At 48.5% G+C, this 26,366-nt stretch overlaps 2 protein-coding genes across 10 annotated transcripts in view; one reads left to right on the top strand and one right to left on the bottom strand.

The window, feature by feature from the left end:
- Positions 1 to 1,332: 1,332 nt before the first annotated feature.
- Positions 1,333 to 17,737, bottom strand: METTL18 (methyltransferase 18, RPL3 N3(tau)-histidine). 8 transcript variants are annotated; one of them, XM_078766949.1, is made up of 5 exons: positions 17,634 to 17,690; positions 14,810 to 15,227; positions 14,241 to 14,719; positions 1,952 to 2,258; positions 1,333 to 1,864 (listed from the first exon to the last, which is right to left on the bottom strand). In XM_078766949.1, the coding sequence occupies exons 2-5, from the start codon at positions 15,219 to 15,221 to the stop codon at positions 1,557 to 1,559; spliced, it is 1,506 nt and encodes a 501-aa protein (XP_078623075.1). In that variant the 5' UTR covers positions 15,222 to 15,227; positions 17,634 to 17,690; the 3' UTR covers positions 1,333 to 1,556. The 8 variants fall into 8 exon arrangements, with proteins under 8 accessions (XP_078623075.1, XP_078623070.1, XP_078623073.1 ...); XM_078766944.1 differs by having other exon boundaries at positions 14,241 to 15,227; positions 17,634 to 17,731; XM_078766947.1 differs by having other exon boundaries at positions 1,333 to 2,258.
- Positions 17,603 to 26,366, top strand: part of INTS10 (integrator complex subunit 10) — a 166,797-nt gene continuing 158,033 nt past the window's right edge. The window contains exon 1 of one of the 2 annotated variants that reach the window (XM_078766937.1): positions 17,603 to 17,749. The gene's annotated coding sequence lies outside the window, so the exon portion shown is untranslated. The remainder of the gene's footprint in view (positions 17,750 to 26,366) is intronic. The other variant, XM_078766941.1, reaches the window with a different exon arrangement.

Here is a 26,366-nt window from a genome sequence, read left to right as displayed (position 1 = left end):
TAGAACTCCACCGCTATCAGATACACCTTGTAAATCACCTTTAAAATAATAATAATGTTTTGTGTATTAAAATAGAACTCCACCGCTATCAGATACACCCTGTAAATCTCCTTAAAAACAATAATAATGTTTTGTGTATTACAATAGAACTCCACCGCTATCAGATACACCTTGTAAATCACCTTTAAAACGATAATAATGTTTTGTGTATTACAATAGAACTCCACCGCTATCAGATACACCTTGTAAATCTCCTTAAAAACGATAATAATGTTTTGTGTATTAAAATAGAACTCCACCACTATCAGATACACCTTGTAAATCTCCTTAAAAACGATAATAATGTTTTGTGTATTAAAATAGAACTCCACCGCTATCAGATACACCCTGTAAATCTCCTTTAAAATGATAATAATGTTTTGTGTATTAAAATAGAACTCCACCGCTATCAGATACACCCTGTAAATCTCCTTAAAAACAATAATAATGTTTTGTGCATTACAATAGAACTCCACCGCTATCAGATACACCCTCTAAATCTCCTTAAAAACAATAATAATGTTTTGTGCATTACAATAGAACTCCACCGCTATCAGATACACCCTATAAATCTCCTTAAAAACAATAATAATGTTTTGTGCATTACAATAGAACTCCACCGCTATCAGTTGCACCTTGTAAATCTCCTTAAAAACAATAATAATGTTTTGTGCATTACAATAGAACTCCACCGCTATCAGATACACCTTGTAAATCTCCTTTAAAACAATAATAATGTTTTGTGCATTACAATAGAACTCCACCGCTATCAGATGGGCCTTGTAAATCTCCTTAAAAACAAAAAATAATGAGGTATCGAGGGCAGCAGTTATCAGCAGAGGGCAGCAGTTATCAGCAGAGGGCAGCAGTTAACAGACTGACATAGGATCAAATAGCAGAGCCTACACATGGGATGTCATAAATGAGACACTATAGTTATTTCTATTTTATTGATAACGATGTCGAGTCTCCTCGGGCAATGATGGCATTGCCTTTCTATGGCTGGTACACACGGGTAAGTGAGTGGTATAGACGGGGGGTCGCCACTCCTCTCCGTCCCTCTGCTGGCCGTTGGGGAATTCACCCACTTCCGCCCGTGCTGTTGGAGTTGACTGGACTCTCATCCACCAGATGTGCAGAGCCACCTGCCATTTAAACCGCATGGTTGCGGACCGTTACCCTGGTAAAGGTGGCTGAGAGGTATTACACTTTGCCAACAGGTGACCTGGTGTTATGCAAGGCAGGGACATCCATCTCCCTGAGGTATCAGAAGACACCCACCATACACCCATATCAGAAGACACCTGCATACCAATTTTATTATGTGAAGTGCAAAGGATGTTCATAAAATGTTACAAACTCAATTTTGTTTTGGAAATATCAGAATTTATATCAGTATCAACTGCAAAAAACATCTCACATTTGAAAGCAACTTTGTCTTTCGTTATGCCATTCACTCCTTCCAGGTGGTGTGCAATTTATCACCAAATGAGGGATAACTTGGTTGAAGCCAAAGATCAATCTGTCAAACCTGAAGGTTTCTGCAAAATGATTACCTCCCTACGCAGACCGCAAGGTAACGGTACGGGCCTCGTGTGCACTTTAAAACCCCAATGTCGAGCCTCATCCGCTAGACCTGTTGTACCACCTCCTGTGCCAAAGTAGTAGGCCTTTCCAGTCAACAGCGCGAGGCCACCTGGACGCAGGTAGTCATGCAGCAAACCGAGCAGTGCTGGAAACTCCGAGGAGCGATACATGGTCTCGGCAGAGAGTACCACGTCGTAATGTTCCTTCACAAGCAATTGGGCCATGGCCGACCAGTCACCTGCAAAGAAGCGACAATGTGACAAGAGGCCGGTCGATGGAGGAAGAGCTTGTGTCATTTCATCGACAGGTCGTGCGGTCTCCATACCTAATGTTCCCTCTTCTCTGTCAATATTTGCAAACTTGACAATCTTGCTCTTCTCATCTTTCTTCCTTAATCTCTTTGTATTTTCGTCCTTCGACTCCACAGGACATCGAGTCATCTCCAAGCTCTCCTTCAACCAATGTCCCGACACCAAGTCATCCCACAACTCATCTTCTGTCAAACATTTTTTTCCCAATTGAGGCCCGGCTAATGAGATAGAGGCCTTCGGTTCGTCGATAGGTTCAAGGAGTTTCATATTGAGAAGAACAGTCGGAATCGTGGCGCGCAACAACACCTCCCGATTGTAGTCCTGTAGGACAATTGATTCCACACATCCGAGTCAGAATGTTACTGCTGTCACAACACAACAACAAATCATAATCAAGAATCGAAAGGCAAAAGAATAGACATCAAGCAAAGACTGTGGATATATCTATGTTTATGCAGGAATGAGACAATAATAGACAATTCATGAATGTACAAAGGAGGGTCAAAAAAAGAAAAAGACAAAAAGACAACTACACAACTTGTTCTGTGGACCACAAGTACTTGCTTCTGTTTGCTCTTCAATCCTCTCATTGGAACACGGTATTGACCTGGTGGAAGTAGATCTATCTTAGTCTCCGCACTAGCGCGTTGCAGCGGTGCGAGTGCAAATTTGATTGGTCGAGATGGCGTACAGCTTCAGAGGCAAATTACTGCTAAACTGCAGGTTTTTGGAAGTGGCAACAGGTCGATTCGTGTTCTACGTTGTTCAAAACATACAATTGTACCGAGGTCGAGCAATATGAGGCCGACTCCGTTTATTCCTGATACGTGAAACACCCTGCAACCCACGCCTACAGAAAACAGACTTTTAGGAACGCTGGCCGCATTTTCCATCCGATCATCACGTAAATTTGTTGAAAAGGTCTTCATGGGTAGGCACTCCTATGTTGAAAGTCTCGTGTCAATCGTTTGCGGATAAAACGAATTTAAAAGCAAATAAAACGTGAAAAAATGAGGGTGGGAGGGAGGGAGAGAGGGGGGGGGGGGGAGTGAGGGTGTCAGCTGACATTCCGCAACATGGTCAAGGATGGGTGTGGATGCCTATTACTAGTTAAATTTTAATGAAACAAAAGTTTTAAAGGCTGTAGAAAATAAATTGCAGACGAAGGTTCCGTTGCTCAGGCGATTGAGAGTCGCTATTACTACAGAAGTGTTCGTCTGCACAAACAGACGTTTCAGGCTTTCGAGGTATCATACTAAAATACGTCATTTCTGTCTGTCTGTCTGATGAATTTTTGACGCCAATACATTCTGTCGTTACTTATCCAATCTCAACCAAACTTGACAGGATGACGAAGGGTTACATAATGAAGGTTATAGCGCATTCATTTGCCCCCCTCTCCAAGGGGGTTTTCTTCCCTGAGCGTGTTTTCCCCACCATTGCCGTCAATGGGTTGCGTGTTGAGGTGTATATCCATGTTAAATTAGCTTTATCGTGGCGTTTGTCCAAAGAAGAAGATTTATCGTGGCATTTTTCCAAAGACACATTTAATAACAAAATTAATGATAATCGCATATTATTAATGTGATTACAAAACAATATTAATACTAATAATGTCCCACTTCCCCAAGGCGTTTTTCCTGCAGTGATAACGTGTATAAATAGGTTATAGTTATAGTGGCGCTTCCATGGGGGCAACGGCTTCTACAGGAAGTAAAAATATTATAAACCACAAACACGTATGCTTAGCTTTTTAAACAGTCGCTAATGCTGTTTATAACACTAAATGAAGAAATTTGGAGGAATCCCGACATCCGTGAAGTAAGGTTTACTTACAGAACTGAGCGAAGATCAAAGAAGAAGAAAGAATAGAAGATCGAAGAAGATGTACTCTATATAACCCACAAATGTTGGGTTAATAACATGACCTTTTCTGCCGCTACCGTGGCATTTTTCGTAGCGAACGTTTGAAACTCGCTCCTACTGTTTGATAGGGAGAAGCTCGGGTGGTGCTCCTTTACCAAGCAGCAAGCTAGCGCTTGCCAAGCCTGCCGTTCCTTAAGGGTTTTGAATGGAGTGCTCGCTCGAATGCTTAATCCACTTGGCGATCTCTCCACAAGAAACTTGGAAAATGAACACACACCCAATGTTCTTGAAACCAGATCATAGATCGACTGTAATCTATATACCCCAAAGGCAAAGAGGAATGACCCTCCCTGCCACTCCCGTAATCAGCAGGTGTACTCGTAAAACTAAAACAACCGAATCAGAAATTTACCCCCATTGATGAATTTGTGATATGCCGTCTATTACACCACCCTGTCGAACATGTTACATTAGTTATTTGTGCCCTTTATGACCCTATCGAACCTGTTACATTAGTTATTTGTGCCCTTTATGACCCTGTCGAACATGTTACATTAGTTTTTTGTGCCCTTTATGACCCTGTCGAACATGTTACATTAGTTATTTGTGCCCTTTATGACCCTATCGAACATGTTACATTAGTTATTTCTGCCCTTTATGACCCTGTCGAACATGTTACATTAGTTATTTGTGCCCTTTATGACCCTATCGAACATGTTACATTAGTTATTTGTGCCCTTTCTGACCCTATCAAACATGTTACATTAGTTATTTGTGCCCTTTATGACCCTGTCGAACATGTTACATTTGTTATTTGTGCCCTTTATGACCCTGTCGAACATGTTACATTAGTTATTTGTGCCCTTTATGACCCTATCAAACATGTTACATTAGTTATTTGTGCCCTTTATGACCCTATCAAACATGTTACATTAGTTATTTGTGCCCTTTATGACCCAATCAAACATGTTACATTAGTTATTTGTGCCCTTTATGACCCTGTCGAACATGTTACATCAGTTATTTGTGCCCTTTATGACCCTATCAAACATGTTACATTAGTTATTTCTGCCCTTTATGACCCTGTCGAACATGTTACATTAGTTATTTGTGCCCTATATGACCCTGTCAAACATGTTACATTAGTTATTTGTGCCCTTTATGACCCTATCGAACATGTTACATTAGTTATTTGTGCCCTTTATGACCCTATCAAACATGTTACATTAGTTATTTGTGCCCTTTATGACCCTATCAAACATGTTACATTAGTTATTTGTGCCCTTTATGACTCTGTCAAACATGTTACATTAGTTATTTGTGCCCTTTATGACCCTGTCAAACATGTTACATTAGTTATTTGTGCCCTTTATGACCCTGTCAAACATGTTACATTAGTTATTTGTGCCCTTTATGACCCTGTCGAACATGTTACATTAGTTATTTGTGCCCTTTATGACCCTGTCAAACATGTTACATTAGTTATTTGTGCCCTTTATGACCCTGTCGAACATGTTACATTAGTTATTTGTGCCCTTTATGAAATCTCTAAAACAGTGTTTCCTGTTTAGAATGATTTTCAATTTTTTTTTTTTTCCGGCAGACAGACAAACAGAGACTAAAGCAATTGAAGACCTGAGTGGAAGAAGTACTTCAGTGACATGATTGGACAAGATGGGCTAGAACCAGGAACTCCATCTGCAGTATGATATCAATCCATATCTAATAATTTTGCAAAGTGTCATTTTGTAACAAAAGTACTTCTACTACTCAGGTCTTCAATTGCTCTACTCCGTAGTGCATGTGTGGGACATGATGGCGTAATATTGTTGCCAACTTCAGAGGCAAAATTCTGCTAAACTGCAGGTTTGTGGTAATGCCAACAAGTCGATTCATGTTCTATTGTGTGTAAAACATGAAATTAAATTGAAATTAAGTACAGTCATGTGAAAAAGTAAGTACACCCCATGCAAAGTTTTGACTTTTTCAACATATTTCAACATACAGCCATTTGATCTTCATTTCAACAATATTGATAGATAAAGGTGATATAATCTATCTATAATTCCAGTAATCTCTGTGTGTATGTTTGTTTGTACGTTTGTATGTTTGTATGTCTGTGACCGCTGTTTCTCGACAACTACCGGTCCGATATACTTGAAACTTGCCAGGTATATTGCTGGGGACCCGAGGATGTGCCTTTTCAAGGTTTTAAATTAATCGCAGAAGTAGTTACCGAGCTATGTCCAAAAAACGATTCAACCAATCAGAGAGCAGCGAGCTATCACGTGTGCCGAACGTGGCGAACAGACTCTGCCTCGGATGGCACATTTGAGAGCGTATTCATTTATTTCCCGTCGGCAAACTATGTTGGCGCTATGTTGGCGTTAAACGATGTTTTAAAACTAATTAAAACTAATTTGCGATTCTTTCGCTTTCCTGCGATATGCGACCTTCCGGAGCTCCTGTGAGAGCGTGCGCCATTACGGATAGTACGGGTACGGGCATGCCATATGTTGGCGTTAAACTATGTTTTAAAACTAATTAAAACCATTTCATGTAAATAGAGGGGGGGTGATTGTCACTGTACTCGCAAGCCGTTCGCCTTTCGCTTTGGCGTTGCGAATGGACCAAAACATTTCATGGACCAAACCATTTCATGTAAAGCGTTCGCCGTTCGCTTTGGCGTTGCGAATGGACCAAACCATTTCATGTAAATAGAGGGGGGGGATATAATTTTAGATATATATATAGTACGGGCATGCCCTAGTATAACAAATATCATGAAACATTTACATTTTGTAGTCAATTGTATAATTTAAATAAACATAAATGCAAATTTCGCATGTGGAAAAAGTAAGTACAACCCTACATTTATCACTACTTCAAATACCTAAAATTAGAATCGGGTGCACCAGCTCAGGTGCAAATGATTAGAACGTCGTTGGAGAGGATCTTGGAGGAACCTGTCTTATTTAAACCTCAGACATTTAGTTTGTTTTGCTCTTTGTTGTTGAAGTGTTGAAGACATTTAGTGTACATTGAATGGAGTTCACTCCGACACCCTTCCTGCACACAGCACATGGCCACTTCCCAGTTCTTTCCACCTCACCACATGCTTTACCACTTGCCATCACCTTCGTCTTTCCTATATTCACCTTCAGACCTTTTGTCTCCGTACATTCCTTCCACTTGTTCATCTTTTCCTTCAGTCCATTCATACTTTCCGCAATCAACACCAGATCATCTGCATACAACAACTCCCACGGTAAACCCTCCTTTACGTTCTGAGCCAGCACCTCCATCACAGCTACAAATAGTAGTGGACTTAGTACCGACCCCTGATGCACTCCCGCCTTCACCTCAAACTCACCACTGTTCCCGTCCTTCGTCCTTACAGCTGTGCGCACTCTCTCGTACATTGCCATCACAACTCTGATCAACCATTCCTCCACTTCTAACTTCCTCAATGCCCATGTCAATACTTCGCGTGGAACCCTATCGAATGCTTTCTCCAGATCAAACAAACCCAAGAAACAACTTCTTCCTCTTCTCCATGTACTTCTCCTGCAACTGCCTCACAATAAAGAGCGCGTCTGTCGTTCCTCTTCCTGGCATAAATCCAAACTGCATTTCGTCGATCTTCACCTTCTTCCTTATCCTCCTCTCCAACACCCTTTCCAATACCTTCATTCCATGCTCCAATAACTTTATCACTCAGTACGAGCCACACTCCAGAGGGCCACCTTCCCCTTGTATAGAGGGACGAGGGTACTCAGTTCCCAATCCACTGGAATGCGACCTTCTTTAACCACCAGATCACAGATCTCTGCCATTCTCTTCACACCCCAACTTCCTGCTGCCTTCAACATATCTCCCACAACTCCCGTCGGCCCTCCCGCTTTTCTACTCTTCATTGCTTTTATCGCTTCCTCAACTTCCTTCTCAGTTATCTTCTCTGCCGGTCATAAAACTGGGTTACTCTCTATGTTGCCATCCCATTCATTCTCTGTATTCAACAGCATTTCCATATATCTTTTCCATCTTCCTTTAATTTATTTCTGGGTCCACAACGATTTGTCCCACTTCATCCTTCAAGCAACTCACCCCCATCACATCACACCTCTCTTTCGCTATCTGATTTGCAATCCTGAATACCGCTCTCTGATCCTCTTCTGAATCCAAGCGTTCTCCGAACATTTTCCTACATGTCTCCTGCGCCTTTGCTACCTCTTTCTTTGCAGCCTTCTTGGATGCCTTATAACTTTCATGCTCTGCTTTTTCTGCTCCCGTACCCTTCGCCTTCTGCCACTCCTTGAACTTCTTCCTCTTCTCATCAATCCTCTTTCCAACTTCATCATCCCACCACCATGTTTCCGAGTGCCTCGGTGATCCTTTTGTCCATCCACATACCTCACCAACGGCTCCCAACAGACTATCTTTCATTGACATCCAACCACGTTCAAGCTCAACCACATCATCCTCTACCCTACTCAGCCTCTCTTTTAATGCCTCCCTCACTGTCACCTCTTTCAACCTCCACACCTTCATTCTCGGTTGGTACTTCACCCGCCGAGCTCTCCTCGCACCTTTCACCCTTATGTCGCAGACAACCAAGTGGTGCTGTGAATGGTGAAGTGGTACAATGTGCGCTGAATGGGTTCATCAAAAATGTAGTGATCTGAGAGGGTCATTAACCAGTGTGGCAGCTACATTCAAATGTAAGGTGTGCACAGAGGGAGCTGCAGATGGAGGAAATGTTGAGTTGGATCTTGGAGACGGCGTGAAGCTGCAAGGTGTGAAAACATTTTGCTACCTCGGAGACATGCTGAATGGAGAAGGTGGATCAGACTCGGCAACGGTTGCCAGAGTGAGATGTGCATGGAAGACGTTTCGGGAACTGGGTGGCGTGCTGACGAGGAGGGGAGTGTCGTTGAAGCTGAAGGGAAAGGTGTATGCTGCATGTGTGAGAAGTGTTATGATTTATGGGAGCGAGACATGGGTCATGAATGTAGAGCAGCAGCGGAGGCTGGAAAGGGTGGAAATGTGAATTGTTCGGTGGATGTGCGGAGTGTCGTTGAGAGAGAGGAAGACAAATGATGAATTGCGAAAGATGATGGGAATAGAGCCTGTGATTGATGCTGTGAAGAGGAACAGGTTGAGATGGTTTGGTCATGTGTTGAGGAAGGATGAAAGTGGCTGGTTGAGAAGAGTGATGGAAATGAATGTAGGAGGAAGTAGAGGACGGGGAAGACCGAGAAAGACTTGGCGAAAGATGGTGGAAGAAGAAATGTGGGCAAGGGGGTTAACAAGGAGAGATGCAGAAAATAGGGCAAAATGGAGAAGATTGTCATGGGGACCGCAAGGCTCACCCCCGCTCTAGCAGGGAAAATGGCCTTAAAATGCATGTTGTTGTTGTTTGTTGTTGAAGTGTGCGGCGTCACCATGCTTAGATCAAAAGAGCTCTCTGAGGCCTTCAGAAAGAAGGTTATAGATGCCTACGAGTCTGGGAAGGGATTTAAAAAGATCTCCAAACAATTTGAAATCAATCATTCGACTGTCCGGAAGATCATCGACAAGTGGAGAAGATTCCAAACAACTGCCAACTTGTTCAGGCGTGGCCGCCCCACGACTTCCACGCCCCACGTGGCCGCCCCAGCAAGTTCAGCCCGAGAGCAGACTGCAAGATGCTGAAAGAAGTCTCTAAGAACCCCAGAATGTCATCACGGGACCTACAGGTAGCTCTTGCCACTGTTGATGTCAAAGTGCACGAGTCTACCATTAGAAAGAGGCTGCACAAATGTGATCTACATGGGAGGTGTGCCAGGAGGAAACCTTTGCTGTCTAGAAAGAACATCAGGGCAAGACTAAAGTTTGCCAATGAACACCTCGGCAAAGACCAGCACTTCTGGAACAATGTGCTCTGGACAGATGAGTCAAAGGTGGAGCTATTTGGCCACAGTACCAGAAGACATGTTTGGCGAAAACCAAAGACAGCATTTGACCACAATAACCTGATACCAACTGTAAAGCATGGTGGTGGAAATATGGTTTGGGGCAGCTTTGCTGCATCAGGACCTGGGCAGCTCACCATCATAGAATCCACTATGAATTCTTCATTGTACCAGAGGGTGCTTGAGGATAATGTGAGGCCATCTGTCGAAAAGTTGAAGCTCAACCGAAGGTGGACCTTGCAACATGACAATGACCCTAACCATACCAGTAAATCCACCAAGGAATGGCTGAAAAGAAAGAAATGGAGGGTTCTGGAATGGCCAAGTCAAAGCCCGGATCTAAATCCCATCGAGATGTTAATAATAATAATAACAATACATTTATTTTATATAGCGCTTTTCAAGAAGCCCAAAGACGCTTTGACAGAGTACAAAAAAACAAGTGCAAAAAGACAAAAATCAACAGGTAAATAATCAAAGCAAAATGAAGGAGAAGGAGAAGAGATAGTCATGGGTTAAATGCTGTGGGTTAAATGTTGAATGCAGTGTTGAACAGGTGGGTCTTGGGTGATGTTTTGAATGTGGTGAGTCAGGAGGAGTCTCTGATGGTGTGAGGTAGTGAGTTCCAGAGGGTGGGAGCAGCGATGGAGAAGGCCCTGTCCCCCCAGGATCTGAATTTGGTCTGCATGGGGGGGTGGGGGGGGGGGGTCAGGAGGTTGGTACCAGCAGAGCGGAGGTTGCGGGTGGGAGTGTGTCTGGAGAGGAGGTCAGCCAGGTAGGATGGGGCCAGGTTATGGAGGGCTTTGTAGGTCAAGAGGAGGATTTTGTACTGGATTCTCTGGGGGATGGGGAGCCAGTGAAGCTTGTAAAGGACGGGGGTGATGTGGTCACGGGTCCGGGATTGGGTGAGTAGACGGGCAGCGGAGTTCTGAATGTATTGGAGTTTATTGGTGATTATTGAGGGTGAACCATAGAGGAGGCTGTTGCAGTAGTCCAGACGGGAGTCGGGAGGTGATGAAGGCGTGGATGAGGGTTTCTGCAGCCGTGGAGGAGAGGGATTTACGGAGACGGGCGATGTTTTTCAGGTGAAAGAAGGCTGTCTTTGTGATCTGTTTAGTGTATTTGTCGAAGGAGAGGGTTTGGTCAAAGATGATGCCAAGATTCCGGATGTGAGGGGAGGTGGATACTGGGAAACCGTCGATGTTGAGGGCGAAGGTATGGGTGGATTTGGTGAGCGTTTTTGGGCCAATGATGATTATTTCAGATTTATCATAGTTAAGTTTGAGGAAGTTGATTTGAAGCCAGGATTTTATTTCAGTGATGCAGTTTGTCAGGATAGAGCGAGTGGCGGTGGAGATGGACTTGGTGGAGATGAAAAGCTGGATGTCATCGGCGAAGCAGTGGAATTGGAGACCATGACGGCGGATTAAGTGACCAAGGGGGGACAGGTACAGGATGAAGAGGAGGGGGCCAAGAACTGAACCTTGGGGGACACCTTGGGGGAGGGGAGCAGTGGGGGATTTGCAGTTATTGATGGAGCTAAACTCGCGTCTGTCAGAGAGGTATGATTTGATCCAAGAGAGGGCAGTGCCGGTAATGTTAAAGGTGGTTTCAAGTCGGGTGAGGAGGATGGTGTGATTGATGGTGTCAAAGGCGGTGCTGAGGTCGAGGAGGATGAGAATGTTGAGGTTGCCAGCGTCAGAGGAGAGGAGAAGGTCGTTGGTGATTTTGAGGAGTGCAGTTTCCATACTGTGGTTGGAGCGGAATCCGGATTGGAATGTTTCATAAAGGTTATTGGCAGAGAGGTGATGTTTGAGTTGAGTGGCTACAGCGCATTCCAAAACTTTTGACAGAAAGGGTAGGTTGGAGATGGGTCTGAAGTTATTTAGGGTGTCAGGGTTGAGTCCAGGTTTTTTCAGAATGGGGGTAACAGCAGCAATTTTGAGGGATGGTGGGACGATGCCTGTAGACAGGGAGGAGTTTATTGTTGCAGTGATAAGTGGAGAGAGAGCAGGAAGGGAGGCCTTGACAAAGCTGGAGGGGATGGGGTCAAGAGTGCAGGTGGCAGTTTTCATTCCTATGAGGAGTTCAGAGAGGTCAGTAGGGGAGACTGGGGAGAATTGAGACAGGGGTTGGCAGGATAAGGGGGGGGGGCAGGTGGTTTGAGGGGGAGCGGGTGTGGTGGTGGTTAAGCTGTTGTCGATGTTGTCAATTTTGCTTTGGAAGAATGAAAGGAAGGAGATGCAGTTGTCTACTGTGAATGACTGGGTGGTGGTGTTCAGGGGGCTGAGGAGTTTGTTTATTGTAGAGAAGAGTGCTTTTGGGTTTCCGGAGCGAGAGTGGATAATTTGAGAGTAGTTGGCGGAGCGGGCGCGGGAGAGGGCATCTTTGTAGTGTTGTAGGTGGTCCTTGTAGGCTTGGGAGTGAATTGTGAGACCTGTTTTATTGCGGAGTCTTTCAAGTTGGCGAGCACGAGTTTTCAGCAGGCGGAGTTCAGGGGTAAACCAGGGAGCAGAATCGGTGAAAGAAACTGTTTTGGTTTTCATGGGCGCAAGCTGGTCAAGGCAGGAGGAGAGAGTGTGGTTGTAGTAGTCAGTGAGGTCAGAAGGGGTGTGGAGGTCAACGAAGGGAGAAGTGGACATTTTTTCAGAGAGGGCGGATGAGAATGAGGTAGGTGAAAGAGCGTTTAGCTTACGGAAGTTGATAGTGCGATAATGCCTTGGTGCTGGGGTGGGGATGTTGATGGTCATAGTGATGGCTAAGTGGTCAGAGAGGGTGAGGTCAGAGCCAGAGAGATTGTGCAAAATTAATCCAGTAGAGCAGACAAGGTCCAGAATGTGACCACGGTTATGAGTAGGAAAGTTGACATGTTGAGTGAGGTTAAAGCAGGTGAGTAAATCAGTGGTCAGTGGTTATTGTGGAGTCAGTGGAGTCCATGTGGATATTGAAATCACCGAGGAGGACGATTGAGGGGGAGAGGGAACAGAGCTGGGTCAGAAAGTAGGAGAAGTCAGACAGGAATGATGGGTGTGGTTTGGGAGGGCGGTAGACGACAGCCATGACTGACTGCGTGTGACCAGAGAGTTTAAAAGCCAGGTGTTCAAATGATGGAGCAGATGAGATGGAGATGAGGCTGGTCTTGGTCTTGTCGGTGAATTACGGCAATTCCACCACCTCGGCCCTCCGAGCGTGGTTTATTGATGTAAGAATATCCATTGGGTGTAGTGAGGTTGAGTGAGAAGTAGTCCAGAGGTTGTTGCCAGGTTTCAGTGAGACAGAGAAAGTCCAGTTTATTATCCAGAATGTAGTTGTTCAGGATGAGGCTTTTGTTGTTGAGGGACCGGGTATTGAACAGGGTGAGCTTGATGTTGTTTTGTACGGTGGGGATGAACTCAGGTGATTTAGCCAGGGTTTGCAGACAGGAGGTGCGATCGTGTGCGTTGCTGTGACCAGGTGCGCTGGGACGATGAGTGGGAGTGCGCTGAGCCACCCAGAGTACGGGAATGGAGTGACCTGTTTGTAAGTAAAGAAACTTTCGACCGGAGCCTCTATGAATATATCTGGGTCGTCGCAGGAGTCCGTGGGATTTGATTTCAGAGATGCATGACGGGGTGGAGTGAGTATTGAGCAGAAGAAGCCTTGCAGCGGAGTACCTCAGAGCCATGCAAGGCAGGAGCGAAGGGACGAGCACGAGGCCAAGGTCGAGGAGGCAAAGCGGCAAACGCAGCGGCAAACGACCGCAGCCGCTAATCAAGACCACAGCGGCAAACAGCCACCGCCGCAAACAACGGGAGCGGGCCTGAGGAAACGGTGGAGGAGCCGGGCAGGCGAAGCCGGGAGCAGAGCCGGGACCGAGCAGAGGGCAGACCCAACGGTCAAAAATCCGCCACGACCACCAGAAAAGCAAACTATGTACAATGGCCCAGTCGGAGAAGCGGCGAACATGTCACGCCAGCGCCCTCTCCAGACCGGACCGGAAGCGGAAATCAAGGGGGGGTTGAAAATGTTGTGGGGGGATTTGAAACGAGCTGTGCATGCAAGAAACCCCTCAAACACCGCACAGCTGAAATAATTCTGCATGGAGGAGTGGATAAAATTTCTCCCAGTCGATGTCAGAGACTGGTAGACAGTTATAAGAAACGCCTACTTGAGGTTGTTTCTGCCAAAGGGGGCAATACCACCTATTAGAGCCAAGGGTGTACTTACTTTTTCCACATGCGAAATTTGCATTTATGTTTATTTAAATTATACAATGGACTAAAAAATGTAAATGTTTCATGATATTTGTTATATTATATCACCTTTATCTATCAATATTGTTGAAATGAAGATCAAATAGCTGAATGTTGAAATATGTTGAAAAAGTCTAAACTTCACATGGGGTGTACTTACTTTTTCACGTGACTGTAGTTCCTCAAACATAGACAGACTGAACCAACTGCTTTCCTCCACTTTGTGCTATGTGCATGTGGTAATAACTTACCTGAAAGTGCACCTGTTGGGCTCCACAGAGCAAACCAAACGATCCAAGGAGACCTAAACCACATCCCATGTCCAGTAATCTGCATCCATAAAGAAGGTGCCGTGCACGGCCAACTGGTGAACTCAGAAATGCCAGCAAGTCCCTCGTGCCTTCCCAAACTGCCATGCCACCTTCATACACCCCGGGTATGACATCCCACACCTGAGTGCCAGCACCTGAATCCAGGAAGCACTTGGCAACATTTTCCTTTGTTTTAGCACCACAACTCCCCAGGTTGTCCTGTGTACAGCGTACATTTTGCTCAACTCCAACCTCACAACCAATCTCTGCTTTCTTTGAATCTTCTCTCTCAAGGTCTTTGTGTGATGATATGCACAGATCCACAGGGCCTGATCCAACAACAGCTTCTTTACAAAGTTTGGTATCCACAGGGCCTGATCCAAAAACAGCTTCCAAACCAAGTTTGGTATCCACAGGGCCTGATGCAACAACAGCTTCCTTACCAAGTTTGGTATCCACAGAGCCTGATCCAACAACAGCTTCCTTACCAAGTTTGGTATCCACAGGGCCTGATCCAACAACAGCTTCTTTACCAAGTTTGGTATCCACAGGGCCTGATCCAACAACAGCTTCCTTACCAAGTTTGGTATCCACAAGGCCTGATCCAACAACAGCTTCCTTACCAAGTTTGGTATCCACAGGGCCTGATCCAACAACAGCTTCCTTACCAAGTTTGGTTTCCCCCTCAGATTGAACCCAGTACAGATGCAATCCACATGGCAGGTGGTAGCAGTGCGTGCTGAGGCCTGCAAGAAGCTTCCTAGTCTCAGAGGGCCACAGTATTTCCCAAGCAGCTTCCTCCTTTTTCTTCAGCACCTCTTCTCTTTTTCCATTTTTCTCAAACCGCTCAACGGAGGTCGTGCTCGATGCTCGCACTGGATCCGGGTCCATTTCCACCGGGAAGTTGAAGCAAAATGCCATGGATACCTGAAAAAAAATCAGTTTATTTACGTTAGTCATTTGGTAATCCTTAAATTATTAGACAAATTACACTCGTGCCCCCACTAAGATCCTGTCTGAGTACAGTACTATAATCGTATCTACACAAGTATCGACACTTTCCTGATCATCTAAACAAGTATCGACACTTTCCTGATCATCTAAACAAGTATCGACACTTTCCTGATCATCTACACAAGTATCAACACTTTCCTGTTCATCTATACAATTATAGACACTTTCCTGATCATCTACACAAGTATCGACACTTTCCTGATCATCTACACAAGTATCAACACTTTCCTGATCATCTATACAAGTATCGACACTTTCCTGATCATATATACAAGTATCGACACTTTCCTGATAATCTATACAATTATAGACACTTTCCTGATCATCGATACAAGTATCGACACTTTCCTGATCGATACAAGTATCGACACTTTCCTGATCATCTCCACAAGTTTCGACACTTTTCTGATCATCTATACAAGTATCGACACTTTCCTGATCTATACAAGTATTGACACTTTCCTGATCATCTCCACAAGTATCGACACTTTCCTGACATCTATACAAGTATCGACACTTTCCTGATCATCTGTACAAGTATCGACACTTTCCTGACCATCTGTACAAGTATCGACACTTTCCTGACCATCTGTACAAGTATCGACACTTTCCTGATCATCTAAACATGTATCAACACTTTCCTGATCATCTAAACATGTATCAACACTTTCCTGATCATCTATACAAGTATCGACACTTTCCTGATCATCTATACAAGTATCGACACTTTCCTGATCATCTCCACAAGTATCGACACTTTCCTGATCATCTGTACAAGTATCGACACTTTCCTGATAATCTGTACAAGTATCGACACTTTCCTGATCATCTGTACAAGTATCGACACTTTCCTGATCATCTAAACATGTATCAACACTTTCCTGATCATCTGTACAAGTATCGACACTTTCCTGATCATCTGTACAAGTATCGACACTTTCCTGATCATCTGTACAAGTATCGACACTTTCCTGATCATCTAAACATGTATCAATACTTTCCTGATCATCTGTACAAGTATCGACACTTTCCTGATCATCTACACAAGTATCGACACTTTCCTGATCATCTACACAAGTATCGACACTTTCCTGATCGTGGACACAAGTATCAACACTTTCCTGATCATCTACACAAGTATCGACTTTCCTGATCATCTAGTTCTACACAAGTATCGACTTTCCTGATCATCTATACAAGTATCGACTTTCCTGATCATCTACACAAGTATCGACTTTCCTTATCATCTACACAAGTATCGACTTTCCTGATCATCGACACAAGTATCGACTTTCCTGATCATCTATACAAGTATCGACTTTCCTGATCATCTACACAAGTATCGACTTTCCTGATCATCTACACAAGTATCGACTTTCCTGATCATCTATACAAGTATCGACTTTCCTGATCATCTACACAAGTATCGACTTTCCTGATCATCTACACAAGTATCGACTTTCCTAATCATCTACACAAGTATCGACTTTCCTAATCATCTACACAAGTATCGACTTTCCTGATCATCTACACAAGTATCGACTTTCCTGATCATCTATACAAGTATCGACTTTCCTGATCATCTATACAAGTATCGACTTTTCTGATCATCTATACAAGTATCGACTTTCCTGATCATCTATACAAGTATCGACTTTCCTGATCATCTACACAAGTATCGACTTTCCTGATCATCTACACAAGTATCGACTTTCCTGATCATCTACACAAGTATCGACTTTCCTGATCATCTACACAAGTATCGACTTTCCTGATCATCTACACAAGTATCGACTTTCCTGATAATCTACACAAGTATCGACTTTCCTGATCATCCATGCAAGTATCACAAAGACCCTAATTAGTTTAGTAGTGGATGCAGGGCAGACCATTCGGTCACCACGATAAGATAAGCAGATGAAGAATACCGTAACAAAAATATATTTTCAGTCAATGAGAACTCACCCAACTCAGTCCAACAAGAAGAAAGACTTGTTAACATTATTCGATATTTACCTCCACTATTAAACTCCGTTTTTTGTTATTCCAGAAGATAGGAACGATCAACGATGACAAATTGAGGCGGTGTATACACTCAAGTGAAATGGGTCGTGGTCGTTATCTTGCACTTTATTCCCCAATAATTTTACGTTTTTACTGTATTTGAGTATGTAACAATTAAACACGATTATTTCATTAAAGGTAGATAATATACTATAATAATATAAAATTTACTGTTCGAAACGTCCAATAGGTTGATCCTCATTCAAAGCAGGAACCATTCCTATACCCGGAACAGGTCACTTTAACAAAACAAACCTGAAAACGAATTGATGTGTTGAACGGCTCCGCGCAAGAGCGGAAATACGGCGTGGAGCAAAGGAAATTCCTCTTCTACTTCTTCCTCTTCTTCTTCTGGCGGTGTTTTCAGAACGGTGAGGATCTATATACGCCACTAATTAGGTATTTATATATATATATATCTCTATATTAATAAAGGAGCCGTGTCTGACTGCCTGTTTGTTGTGCTATAACTTGAGAACGGATTTCAATAGATCCAACTACGGTGGATTCGGGCAACTTCCGGGAATGTTTGTGATGCCCAAAAAAAAAATATTTTTAACTTTTGTTTTTTATGGGTACATGGGACACGCGGTGTCAAAACTGCAAATCCCAACACGTGACAAAAATCCCAACACGATGGTTATCTCTGTACGGAGAGCAGGATCTCCCAGAAATCCTTCTTTGTTACCTTGAGATCGGATTTCAATTAAACCACTTCTTCTTCTTCTTCTTTTGGGTTTTATGGCGTTTTCAGAGCCGTTAGGCTCTATACACGCCACGCGCCTGAACATCACTGTGTTGCAAAAAAAAAAATATATATAATGATGATAATGATAATAAATAAATAAATAAAGGTATTTGATAGGGACGCCTATGGGACATCCATGGGCGCCCGCGGAACTACGTAACTTCCGGTTAGTGCAACCTTCGCGACAACAGTCACGTGATTGGATACGTTGAATTGTTGAAAACAAACCACAAAAGGGCACGTGTTACAATTTACTTCCGGTCGTCTCGCCCCCACCTATAAAACTATATAGGTCTCCCACACACTCAAAAAGTTTAGGACCGCCTTGCACAAACGAGGATGCTTCTGGTTTAAATTACCAAACATGACGGGCAGGTCGGACCCCCTGACCCCCTGCTCTCTGACAATTTTAAATAGGAGCAACTTAGGTCCGTCGTAACTCGTATTAGCGACATCCCATAAATGAGTGGGATAAATCTTCGGGTTCCCTACAGGCGTCACGAGTCCCGGAAGGGTGACACCCTATCACGTGAAGGTACTCATTAAGGCGACAGTGCCAAAGTCTAAGCCTGGAGAGAGCCACCTGGTCTCTGCAGGACAACTGGAGTAGCCGAAAGGGGGGGGTCACGTCTGGATTCACCCTGTAACAAAACCTACCCTTCGTGGTGATATCCCACTGGGATTGCCATTTTTTGACGATCATGTCCCTGACCACATTCACAATTTCAGACGGACCCAAAGGGGTGACACATTCGGATGTGATCGCACCTTTGGCTGCAAGATCGCAGGCCTCGTTCCGTCCGATGCCCACATGAGTGGGGATCCACACAAATTGACCACAGATCCTTTCCAACGAGCAATGTTGATCAGGTGCAGTACCTCGAGCACCAGGTCAAATCTACATCCCTCCTGTAGAGACTCTAGTGCCTTAAGTGCGGAGAGGGAATCAGAAAAGATCACAGTGTAGCGGTTACCGCTGGATGCACACAATCGCCTTGCACCGGCCAGAACACGGCCAGACGCGCCTCTCCCGGGCATGCCCGGACTCACTGTTCCCGGGCACGCCCGAACCTCCCGGGCACGCCCGCTCTCGCCTTTCCAGGGCTCGCCCAGAGCGTCCGGGCATGCCCGCTATCGCCTTTCCATGGCTCGCCCAGAGCATCCGGGCATGCCCGCTATCGCCTTTCCAGGGCTCGCCCAGAGCGTCCGGGCATGCCCGCTATCGCCTTTCCAGGGCTCGCCCAGAGCGTCCGGGCATGCCCGCTCTCGCCTTTCCAGTGCTCGTCCAGAGCGCCCGGGCACACCCAGCCTCGACTTGCCAGGCCGCAGCCAAACACGCCCGGGCAGGTCCAGACTCGCCTTTCCAAGGCTCGCCCTTGACACCCGGGCATGCCCGGTATAGCTTTTGCCGGGCAAACTTCCCGACATAAATGTGTATATATATTGCTGCCCGATAAACGGGCTTTTGTCAGAATACCTGAGCTGTTTTGTTTCAATAAAGCAACTCGGACGAATTCCGTCTTTGGTCGCGTCAATTCTTTCGACTCGCGTTGGAGCGCAGCTCCTTCACTGGTGACCTACCGACATGGACACGGCAGTGACTCTAAAACTGCCTACCTTCTGGGAGGCTCACACGGCTGTTTGGTTCGCCCAGGCGGACTCCCAGTTCGCCCTGCGAGGCATCACCGCGGACGACACCCGCTTCCACCACGTCGTGGCAGCACTCGGTTCCGCCACCGCGGCCCGCGCCCTGAGCCTCCTCGAGCACCCGCCGGCTGCCGACAAGTATGACGCGCTGAAGACGCTCCTCCTCGACGCTTTCGCCCTCTCACCGGCGGCACGCGCACGGCGCCTGCTCGACCTGCCCGAGCTCGGCGACATGCGCCCGTCCGAGCGCATGGACTATATGCTCTCGTTGCTCGGTGAGCACTCTCCAGATTTTCTGTTCCGCGAGTTGTTCCTTCGCCAGTTGCCTCACCCGGTACGCCTCGCCCTGATCACCGATCCCCGCGCCCTCTCCAGGGAAGCCGATAAGATCTCCTCGGCGGGCCAACACATCGGCGCAGCTACCTGGAGCCTGCCGCCGTCCGAGGCGACGCCCGAGCGCCCTGTGCGGTTGGAGGCCGAACTGCCGGTGAAACTGGCGGCCGCCACGCCGCACCGACCGCTTCCGACACGACGGCCCGGGCCTCCACCTGACCAGGCGTGGTGTTATTACCACGCCAGGTTCGGACACAAGGCTCGGACGTGCCGACCCCCGTGCACTTTCGGCAAGTCGGGAAACGGCCGGGCCGGCGTTCATTCCCAGCCATGAGCGCCGGCCACTCGGGCAACTTGCTTTTTATTCGGGACAAAGCGTCCGGGCGGCGTTTCCTTTGTGACACCGGCGCCCAACTGAGCGTCATACCCGCCTCCGAGCAGGACAGGCGGGACGCCGTTTGCGGCCCCTCATTGGTCGCTGCTAATGGCTCGGCCATACGCACTTTCGGCCCGCGCAACGTCACCCTCTGCTTCGGCAGCCAGCGCTTTCAGTGGACCTTTGTGACCGCCTGCGTCCCCATGGCTTTGCTGGGCGCCGACTTCCTCTGCGCGCACGGGCCGCTGGTCGACGTCAAACGTCGTCGCCTTGTCAACGCCGAGACCTTCAGCTCCCTGGCATGCACGATGAGCAGCTCCGCGCCGACCGAACTGGCGTGCGCCCTCCCGACGGCGAACGAGTTCGCTCGCCTGCTCGCGGAATTCCCGGCCCTCACACGGCCGACGTTTTCGGCCGTCGCAGTGCGGCATGGGATCGAGCACCACATACCCACTACGGGCCCGCCGGTCTACGCCAGGGCCCGTCGCCTCGACCCGGCCAAGCTCGCCATGGCAAAGGCCGAGTTCAATGCGTTGGAGCACCTCGGCATCGTGCGGCGCTCCAATAGCGCGTGGGCCTCACCACTGCACATCGTGCCAAAGCCGGGGGGCGGATGGCGCCCGTGTGGCGACTACCGCTGCCTCAACGACGCTACCACCCCCGACAGGTACCCGATCCCGCACATCCAGGACTTTTCCGCCCGTTTGGCGGGACGGGTCATATTTTCCAAAATTGACCTGATACGGGGATACCACCAGGTACCTGTCCGGGCGGCCGACGTCCCGAAGACGGCCGTCATCACGCCGTTCGGCCTGTTCGAATTTTTGAGGATGCCGTTTGGCCTCAAGAACGCGGCCCAGGCGTTCCAGCGCTTAATGGACGGCGTGCTGCGCGACCTGCCATTTCTTTTCGTCTATCTGGACGACATCCTCGTCGCCAGCACGTCCCGCGCCGAGCACCTCCTCCACCTCCGAACACTGTTCGGTCGCCTCAGCGTGCACGGCTTAATTGTCAACCCGGCCAAATGCCACTTCGGCACGACGACCGTTGACTTTTTGGGCCACCGCATCACCAAGACCGGGGCCGTGCCGCTGCCGACCAAGGTCGAGGCCATCACCACGTTCCCGCGTCCCCGTTCCATCAAGGCCCTACAAGAGTTCCTCGGCATGGTGAATTTTTATCACCGATTCGTGCCCCGCACTGCTCAGCTCATGCGGCCCCTTTACGAGGCCCTCCGGGGCAAGCCGGCCAAGCATGACATCGTTTGGGCCGCGGCCATGGACGCGGCCTTCGCGAGCGCAAAACGGGCCCTCGCCGACGCAACGCTGCTGGCTCACCCGGTGCTCAACGCGCCCATCGCCCTCACTACGGACGCCTCCAACTACGCGGTGGGCGCCGTCCATGAACAATGGGTGGACGGGGTTTGGCAGCCACTCGCTTTTTTCAGCCGGCAGCTCCGGCCGAACGAGTTAAAATACAGCACGTTCGACCGCGAGCTGCTCGGTCTATTCCTGGCCGTTCGCCATTTCCGACACCTCCTGGAGGGCCGCCCGTTCACGGCTTTCGTCGACCACAAGCCGTTGGTCTACGCAATGGCCAAAGTCACGGAGCTGTGGTCGGCCCGCCAGCAGCGCCACCTCTCCGCCGTGTCGGAATTCACCACGGACATCCGGCACGTCGCCGGCAAAGACAACGCTGTGGCCGACTGTCTTTCTCGGGCCAGCGCGAACGCGGTCCACCTCGGCGTGGACTTCGCGCTCATGGCGGCCGACCAGACCACCGACACCTCGGTGCAGGCCCTCCGGGCGGCGGACACGGGCCTCCGCCTGGCCGACATCCCCTTCGCGGGCACCGTCCTGCTCTGCGACGTCTCCCAGGGCCAGCCTCGCCCCATCGTGCCCGTTTCCTGGCAGTGCCGCATCTTCGCCTCCATCCACGGCCTTTCTCACCCGGGCCGGAAAGCTTCTCAGAAGCTGGTGTCGGCGCGTTTCGTCTGGCACGGCCTTCGACGGAACGTCCGCGACTGGGCCAATGCCTGCACGGCCTGCCAGCGGGCCAAGGTCCACCGCCACACCCAGGCCCCGCTGGCACCTTTCACCGTGCCTGCACGGCGTTTCGACCACGTCCACGTGGACCTGGTGGGTCCCCTGCCCCCATCGCGGGGGTTCACCCACCTGCTCACCATGGTGGACAGGACCACCAGGTGGCCGGAGGCCGTGCCCCTCACCTCCACCACCACCGCCGACGTGGCGCAGGCGTTCATCGCCACCTGGGTCGCGCGCTTCGGCGCACCGGCGGACATCTCGTCCGACCGTGGCCCACAGTTCACGTCCGAACTTTGGGGCGCGGTCGCCCGCTCGTTGGGGGTCACGCTGCACCGCACCACGGCCTACCACCCCCAAGCCAACGGGTTGTGCGAGCGGTTTCACCGCTCCATGAAGGCCGCACTCATGGCCGGCCTTCAGGACGACGGTTGGACCGACCGGCTGCCGTGTGTCCTTTTGGGCCTCCGCACGGCCCCCAAGGAGGACCTCCGGGCGTCCGCCGCCGAGCTCGTCTACGGCCAGCCGCTCCGCGTCTCGGGTGAGTTCGTGCCCGACGCTACCAGTCCCTGGTCCGCCGCACACCAGCGCTCGGACCTCCAGGAGGCCGCCCGCCGATTTGCCCCCGTGCCAACGTCCCGCCACGGTGGCCCCCAGTCCTACGTCCCCCCGGTGCTTCGCACAGCGGAGTACGTCTTTGTGCGTCATGACGCGCACCGGGGGCCACTCCGGCCGCCGTACGACGGGCCCTTCCGGGTCCTGCGACGGGGCGACAAGTCCTTTGTCATCAACGTTGGCGGCCGGTCCGACCGGTCTCTGTGGACCGCCTCAAAAAGGCGCACATGGACGTCGACCGACCACCACGGTTGGCCATTCCTCCATGGCGAGGCCGCCCCCCGTCCACAGTTCCCCCCGCTCGACCACCCACCACCACGTCGGACCCCTCCCCACGACCCTCCAGGGGTCGCTTCGGCCGGGTCATCCGGACCCCCCTTAAATTGACCCTGCCGGTGCAGGTCGATTCTGGAGGGGCGTGTGTAGCGGTTACCGCTGGATGCACACAATCGCCTTGCACCGGCCAGAACACGGCCAGACGCGCCTCTCCCGGGCATGCCCGGACTCACTGTTCCCGGGCACGCCCGAACCTCCCGGGCACGCCCGGTCTCGTCTTTCCCGGGCATGCCCGCTCTCGCCTTTCCAGGGCTCGCCCAGAGCGTCCGGGCATGCCCGCGATCGCCTTTCCAGGGCTCGCCCAGAGCGTCCGGGCATGCCCGCTATCGCCTTTCCAGGGCTCGCCCAGAGCGTCCGGGCATGCCCGCTCTCACCTTTCCAGTGCTCGTCCAGAGCGCCCGGGCACGCCCAGCCTCGACTTGCCAGGCCGCAGCCAAACACGCCCGGGCAGGTCCAGACTCGCCTTTCCAAGGCTCGCCCTTGACACCCGGGCATGCCCGGTATAGCTTTTGCCGGGCAAACTTCCCGACATAAATGTGTATATATATTGCTGCCCGATAAACGGGCTTTTGTCAGAATACCTGAGCTGTTTTGTTTCAATAAAGCAACTCGGACGAATTCCGTCTTTGGTCGCGTCAATTCTTTCGACTCGCGTTGGAGCGCAGCTCCTTCAACAGCACTGAGAGGGTTGAACTCGATTATCCATTCCAGTGCCAATACGATAGCAAAGAGTTCTACTGCGAAGACAGAGAGATGATCAGATATCCTCTTAGCCTTTGTCACCTTAACATCAGGGATACATATTGCTGCCGCAGTTCTCCCAAGGGAAGAGACTTTGGAACCATCCGTGTAAACGTGGAGAGATTGACTCCAAACCGAATGGATGAACTCGATCGCCTGGATGCAGGAAGCAAAGGGGTTATGCTTGTCAACTTTCCCCCATAGATCCAGGTGGATTTGAAGCATAGTAAGAGTCCAGGGGGGCCAGATTGGAACTTTATTGACGAACTCAATGGGCAAGGGGTCCAGACCCATTTCACCCGCTACCCGCCTACAGGCCATCCCAAAGGGAGCGGAATTTAGATTTTTGCCCCATGCCTCATACTCCCAACAGTCTGCAAAAACCGCTCGGACTGGGTGATTGGTCCCAAGGGATATAGATTTCGCCCAGAATTTTAACCGGGACACCTCCCAGCGGAGGGATAGAGGCATCTCCCCTGCCTCCACCAAAAGGGCAGAGATAGGTGAACTCACGAAAGCGCCCAGACAGACACGCAGGGCTTTAGCCTGAATGGCTTCAAGTTTGCTGCGGTTGGTCCTTGACATGTCTGAAAAAACCTGGCTCCCATAATCCAGATGAGGGCGGATAAGGGCTTTGTACAGGAGAAAAAGACTTCCCTGGTGGGCTCCCCAGGAAGTGCCAGTGAGGCATCGAATTAGATTTAGGCCCTTGGCGCATTTAACTGCGACCTTCTCAACGTGGGAGCTCCACGTAAGCCCCTTGTCGAAAACAACCCCCAGGAACGACTCTTCAGAAGATGCTCCAAGGATGGTTCCACCAACTGATATTGATGTGCCCTGGACCATCCTCTTGCGGGAAAAGATTGCGAACTTGGATTTGGGCCCAGAGAATTGGAACCCCCACTTTTGGGCCCACAGCTCCACCAAGCCAATATCTGCCTGAAGTTTCCTCAACGCAAAAGCTAAGTTTTCACTCTGGACCCACAGGGCTATGTCATCTGCAAACAGCAGCATCTTGCCATGGATCCCTGATAGTCAGGGCCTTTTGGGATATTTTGGGGCCGTTTGGTTCAAATTCTTCCAAAAGCACCAAATTTGGCACAGATGTTGCCCATGCCATACTCTTTTGATTTTTGACGGGCGCCAAGACGGGCGCCCCCCCCCCCCCGGGGGGCCCATACTGGCGAAATACTAAATGGCCGCCACCCGGATTAGAGGAAAATCAGTTAAATAACCAAAAGGGTTGGAATCATGTATGATACCACTTTTCAGGGGTTTTCGAGGTCGAGGAATCCAATTATGATGTTATTTTGATGATTCGAGGTCAAGGTCAACCCTCAAGGTCATCTTAAAAGTCATTTTTGAGTCAAACATGTCGGTTTTTGAGTTTTTTGTCAAGATTTACGCGAGGTTCACCATTTTATGTTTCTGGGTTGGGTAATCGAACTCTGACCTTATTTTTGACAATTAGAGGAAATATTTACATGTCTATTTCCTAATTTTCAGGCATATGCAGTTCATCAGTCTAATTACAAAGGTATGGATTTTGATGTTTTATGAACTGTATGCCATATCCTTGTGTTTAATTTTTGTGCGATCATGATCCGGGTTCATGTATACATGATTGTATACATGTCATAAATATGACGTCATAGGTCATGTGACCAGGCGGCCATATTGGATTTTATGAAAACCTTAAAAATGGATCCCTGCCTTCATTTTTCGATCGATTCATTTTGAACTTTGACCACTTATAGTACGCCATGTGATTGGATGCATATCCTAATTATGACGTCATAGGTCAGGTGACATGGCGGGATGGACCGGTATGGTCCCCGGATCATACCGCCCTTGGCGCCCGTCAAAAATCGAAAGAGTATGGCATGGGCAACATCTGCGGCAAATTTGATGCTTTTGGAAGAATTTGAACCAAAATATCCCTAAGGGCCCTGACTATGAGAGGGAGGCTACATCATTGATCATAATGTTGAAAAGTTTAGGGCTTAAGCAGCTGCCCTGGGGGACTCCTTCTTTCAGATGGAAGTAGGAAGAGAGGGCTTGCCCCACTCTCACTTGAAAAGATCAAGTGGTCAGAAAATCCCAGATCCACCAAAACATTTTGCCTCTGAGGCCGAGATGGTGCAGCTTGA

The sequence above is a fragment of the Myxine glutinosa genome, chromosome 13 (assembly GCF_964187855.1).
Source record: "Myxine glutinosa chromosome 13, kmMyxGlut1.1, whole genome shotgun sequence".
NCBI classification, from domain to species: domain Eukaryota; kingdom Metazoa; phylum Chordata; class Myxini; order Myxiniformes; family Myxinidae; genus Myxine; species Myxine glutinosa.
Note: the sequence above shows the minus strand (reverse complement) of the source record. Positions and strands in the feature narration are given on the sequence as shown.